The sequence below is a fragment of the Centruroides vittatus genome, unplaced genomic scaffold, assembly GCF_030686945.1.
Source record: "Centruroides vittatus isolate TY-2023 unplaced genomic scaffold, ASM3068694v2 scaffold_1152, whole genome shotgun sequence".
Classification (NCBI taxonomy): Eukaryota; Metazoa; Arthropoda; class Arachnida; order Scorpiones; family Buthidae; genus Centruroides; species Centruroides vittatus.
Genome location: NW_027122670.1, coordinates 740,554 through 746,425, shown reverse-complemented (window position 1 = coordinate 746,425; position 5,872 = coordinate 740,554). Strand labels below are relative to the sequence as shown.

Sequence of the window (5,872 nt, the reverse complement as noted above, 5' to 3'; positions counted from 1 at the left end):
AATGTCCAGTTGGACGTAAATAAGCTATGCTGGAGTCAGAATCTGGATAGGGTGGAAACAGGATTAAAAAAATTAAATATGACAAAACAGAAAAAATGAAAATAAATTTAATGTTATAAAAATAGATTTAAAAAGTAATAAGTAGAAATAGAATATAATACTATAAAATTGGATATGAACATTTACAAAATAAAAAATAAAAATACAATACAATGCTATAAAATTGCACATTTAGTTACATAATATAAAAAATAAATATCAAATATAATGTATAATACATGACATAATTACGAAATATAATAAATAAAATTGAAGTTAAAACTCTGCTTTAGTATGGTATATTCTGAAACACGGTGCTGCACATAACGCAACATCGCAATCTTTGCAGTAATACCGTGATTCTTTCCTCAGTTTTTTCCCTGTCTTCTTACTACTTTTGCTACATACAGCACAGCATCTAGTGGGTGCATCTTTTTTCTCAGTTGGTGGAATACAGTCCGGGAAATGTCTTTCTGTGAGTCTAAGCGTACCTAATGATCTCGGCCGATTTGGATTATTTCCCCTCGTTTCGGTGTGATACTCCTCCATTAACCGTTCAACAAGTCTCATTCTAAAACCTAAATTTTCCTTTTCGCCACCATTTTTCCTATACAACACGAATGCATTATACAAACAAATATCTACTAAATGAAAAAATAGTTTTTTATAATATTTTTTCCCCCTTTTTCTCATTACCGGATAATCATGGAGATGTTGATCTAAAAGGTCAACACCTCCCATTGTATGGTTGTAGTCGATAACAACCTGTGGCTTCGATTGTACACTGCCGTCAGGCTTTTCTTTGTTTACTTTTACAGGATTGTGAAATGTAGAAAGTAAGGTAACAGGCCTCTTATCCTGCCATTTTAAAATCATTACTTTACCTCTCTTTATCGCCACTATCTCTCCCTTTTTTAATTTTTTGTTATGAATTATACCTGGAACATCTTTTATGTTGGTACGTACTGTTCCGCACAAATCTGTCTGGCATGTAATGAGATAATCCGCTAACTGTGGGGAAGTATAGTAATTGTCCGTTGTTAGACAGTAGCCTTTGCCTAACAACGGGTCCGCTAACGATAACACGATTCGAGTTGGTTGTGGCATTTCTTGGTATTTTTCATTTAAACTAGTACTTCTTCCGGTGTAAATTATAAAATTGTACAAGTAGCCAGATGCAGATTCACATAGCATAAAGAATTTTACACCGAAACGAGACCGTTTTAGTGGAATGTACTGTTTCCACGAAAGACGACCTTTGAAACCCATAAGACTCTCGTCTACTGATATATCTCTTTCTGGTACATAAAGATCTGAAAACTTTTTATTTAAATTTGTTACTATTGGCCAAATTTTATTTATTTTCGGATTGGGATGGGTTGTGGGATCATAACTGTCATTATTGCTGAAATGTAAATTTTTATTTATTTGAAAAAATCTGCCTCTAGACATCAATTTATTAAAAATTGGCGTGAGAAATATTTCGTTCGTGGCCCAGTACATCCTCTGTTCCGGTTTATGGACAATTCCCTGAATTATACAAATTGTGAAAAATACATAAATATCATCTGCTGTAACGGGATCCCACTGCTTTCTGGACGTTTTTGGCTGTTGCATCGCGTAACGGTTAGTTTCTTTAACGATAATATTAACTAAATTAATATCAAAAAATAATCTGAAATATTCTAACGGATCGAACATATCATTTAGAGTAAAAGAACACCCAGGATTTGCGACAAAAGGAAACCGCGGAGGAGGAGAAGGAGGATTTTCTGTGTTTATCTCGCACCATTCTTTTGAAGAATCGATATTTCCATCAAAATTGTCACTATATTCTAAATCGCTACCGCTTGTGAAGCTCTCGTCAGATTCACTGTCTGATAAGTTAGAGCATTCATATTCGGAATCGGACATTCTGCCAATAAAAAGAAATTATTTAATTTAAGAATAGATTTTTTTTATTTCACTCGAAACAAAAGAACGCGATAATATTCTCCGGAAAAATATATTATTATAATTATTATTCACTTACTTGATGAATAGAGAAGCAAATTATTTAGAAAATATCGACTGTAAATGTGTATACTATCGACGAAACTGGAGAAATAGCGATCGTAATGTCTGTAAGTACTCTCGACGAAGCTGCCAAGTACACTTTCTGAAATAGCCTCGTTGCAATACTCTCGAAAGAAGAACAAAGAGTTACAAATTCTAGGAACAAACGAGTACATCTGTTATTGCAGTCATAAAGCAATGACACTTGAGAACATCAATATCGGAAACCTTTTTAATTACAATAAACATTCAGATTTTACTAATGGAAAATGTTAAAGTTTTCTTACTCGACCCGCTGTCCAAGGCTTGATAACTGTAGCAGGTGTTTTGAAGTTTTTTATAAAGCTTTTATATATATAATATTCTTATACAAATATAAATAAAATATATTGTATTACTAAAATGTTGATTCTATAGTCGTATCTAGTTTTATTATATTCATGTGAAAAGTTTTACGAAGAAACTACCGCAAAAGTATACAATAATTCGAAATGCATTATTTTATAACTAAAAGAAGTTTCGTAAAAAATTTTTTAAAATTCTTTTCATTTATCATGGGTTATTTAGCGATATAATTTTCCTTTCATATAACAAACCGCAAAAAGACAGGCAGTAGTACTGTACGTCATTCACAACCGTTCGACCTTGAGAGCAGCTGCTGGTCGATGTTGCGGGTTGTTTCCATGAACGTCTCAGGGGAAGTCAGGTTTTTAGCCACGTGTGTTCTAGTTATCGCAAATATTGTAATTTATCCCATTATTTTGGATCGTTTGAACTATTTTTATAGGTGGGCACCAGAGAAAGGTCCAAAACGAAAACTTTTATTTGGGTCTAAATTACCAAATTTGTTGACGTCCTATTAGTGTTACCACCCGTCCGGTTTTTAACTGATTGTCCGGGTTAACTATTAAATAAATCCTGTCGGCCTTTTTTTTTCTTTTGCTTGTTCGCTCTGCCTGTAAAGCCAAGTTATTTCATTTCTTATCGACTTTAGTCTTTAGCCCGAATATACTCGGTTATACTAGCTCGAGTATACTCGGGGTATAGAGCTAGTGGAAGGAACGACGAAACTAGATCGAGGCGCCTTTAGCGGCGAGGCCGGGTAACAGAATCGGGGTTACAAAGCCGGCGCCAGTGTTGTTGCATCTGGTACTTTTGTACTAATCTAGTACCTTTTTAATTGTTTCAGTACCAAGATACCCAACACCATTTTCCTAGTACTATTCATGAAATCCTAATAACTTTCAAAACATTCATTTTTATTCTTATTTCTATATTTTTTTACTTTAGTTTGGCAGTAAATAGATGTTTTTATTGCTTCCTCATTCAGCAGTTGAACGTATTTTTTTTTTTTTGCAATTAAATTTAATAAAAGCTAAACTACAAAATCGAGTTCTTACCGATTCCTGTGAAGCACTGTTAATAGCAAAGGAGCTACTTAAAAGCAATAACGATAAAATGTTACACTTGGAAACAATACAAAAACATTCTAGTGAGGAAGATTCTGGTGATGATCATCTTACCAGTGATTTTTCAATGTGATAATTTTAAAGTTTAGTATTTCATGTTCATTACTTTTGTTTCAACATTTTGTTCATTTGATTGTTGTTGAGGAATAATAGCATTCTTACAATATATGAATTTATCCTGAATTTATATATCTTTGAAATTCTGTATATGTTAACTAACAAGGATCAATTAATTAAATTAAAATAATCCATTTTATCTCTCGATATTAAAACTGGTGTGATAAGTCCTTATTATCTACCCCACATTAGTAGATATTTAATTAATTTAATTAAACCAAGGGCTAAAAGCAATTCTTTGTAATAATTGAGCCTTTTACAGGCGATTTGGCCTGTAAACGACTAACTCCATTTGTAAATCCTTAATATAATTGTCATTATTTTCAATTTTTCGCGTAACTAATTTTATATATCGTTATATTATGCTTTAATATAACGATATATAATAATAAATTTTAAATATACATTGCAGAATGTAAAGTTTATATTATCAATTTTTAAATTCCCTTTAAATTATTTTTAATTCTTTTTGTTTCGTGGAGTTAATCGATTTTGCAAGTGAGCCGCTCAATTCATGTTGATTCGTTTATAACTTGTTACAGTTAAGTTGATTGGTCGAATCATTATACTCGCAAACCCAGATGCATTGTAAATAATCCCATCATGCTTAACGGATACGTAACCAGAGTCGGTAGGACGTAACCAAGTGAGTATGACGTATTTCCGCTCGTCTTTCGAGTTCACCGGATGGGTCTACCAATTATGTGAGTGATAGTAACACGAGTGAATTCAATGACGTCAGTTCGAGTACATCACAAAATCTCGAGACTAAGGGCCCAGTTTAGATGTAACTCGATAATCAGATTACAACAGTGGCGTGCCGTCATTGGAAGCGATGGAAGCGCCGATTCCACCTTCCAATGACCTTCCCTTGTATTTTATAAAATATAAATTTTCATATTTTAACGTACTTTGAATTAATTATAATGAATATTTTATTATAACTGCATTATGTATCTTTTACAAATTTCTATACTACATGTGGAAAAAAAACGATAAGATTGCTATTGTATATTCGAATAATTCGGTGGCGGAAGGAATGTCGAAACCGGGTCAGTTTCTAATCAGCCAGATTATATAGGCATTAGCACATGCGGTTTACAGAGCACCAACCTCACCCGGTTTAGCTGGTAGAAGCGACACACGCATAAAGAGTCCGACTTTATATCCCGGACCGGTTCTGAGCTGTTAGCCGCCTGCCTGTCAACTTCCAAGCAGCCAGATTATAGGCATTGGCGCATGCGCTTTACAGAGCACCAACGTCACGGTTTAGCTGGTAGAAGCGACACACGCGTAAAGAGTACGCGACTTTATATCCCGGAGCGGTTGTGGGCTGTTAGCCGCCCGCTAGATATTCGGCCACCCTTGCCCGATTATGTGAATCATGAGCAGACTAGATCAACGGCGGGCAACCCGCGGGCCAGCTACGGCTGGCGAAAAGTTTCTATCCGGCCCGCGAGATCTTTAATAGATTATTAAATTGGAAAAATAACTATTAATTAGTTATTTTTCCAATTCTTTGTAATTTTCGAAAACGATAAAAAAATAAATGTAGTAATTAACTTTTTATTTATTTATTTCATATTTGCAGACTAAAAAAATTACGAGTCACAAGAAGGCGTCAATTAACTACTACGGCGCGGAAAAAAACGTAAAATTTATTCTGGCCCATGTTATAAAAAGGGTTGCCCACCCTAGACTAGATTTATAACAACCCAACCGATAGGAGTTTACTGGCACGTTTTTATGATAGTTCTGTATAGTTGACAGGAGTTTAAAAAAACTCCATTAAAATATTTGATATATTTATTCTGCGTTTATTCCGCTCTCCCATCTTATATTACTTACGGATTTCAATGTTAAACCGGTGATATTACGATTTAGTATGTCCCATCTGTAAGGGGATGCAGAAAAAACGTGTACAATTCTAGTACAGTGTTAAAAATTAACTGTTACTTTGGCAGCATCATTTACAACCAAATTTAATGAATGAGACGTACAGTACATACAATGGTACAAAAAAAAGCTCTAGAATTTATTTTCCTTAAATTTACGATTTATATATCCATTGTCATAAAAATTTGTCTTTCCACTGTTTTCCCAAGACTACAGATATTCAGGTACAAAGTAACTGGTTTCGACTTATTTCTACTTAAGAAGTGACTAAATAATTAAGAGATTAGGGAATGGGG

At 33.9% G+C, this 5,872-nt stretch overlaps 1 protein-coding gene across 1 annotated transcript; it reads right to left on the bottom strand.

Annotated features, from left to right (window-relative positions):
* Positions 1–203: 203 nt before the first annotated feature.
* On the bottom strand, positions 204–2,171 carry LOC136986544 (piggyBac transposable element-derived protein 4-like). The gene is made up of 2 exons (XM_067284103.1): positions 2,072–2,171; positions 204–1,954 (listed from the first exon to the last, which is right to left on the bottom strand). Exon 2 carries the CDS (start codon positions 1,951–1,953, stop codon positions 316–318), a length of 1,638 nt encoding a protein of 545 aa, XP_067140204.1. The 5' UTR covers position 1,954; positions 2,072–2,171; the 3' UTR covers positions 204–315.
* Between the last annotated feature and the right edge of the window lie 3,701 nt (positions 2,172–5,872).

Coding starts and splice junctions, on each gene's coding strand:
- LOC136986544 (XM_067284103.1), bottom strand. CDS start 1,953: ATGTCCGATTCCGAATATGAATGCTCTAACTTATCAGACAGTGAATCT.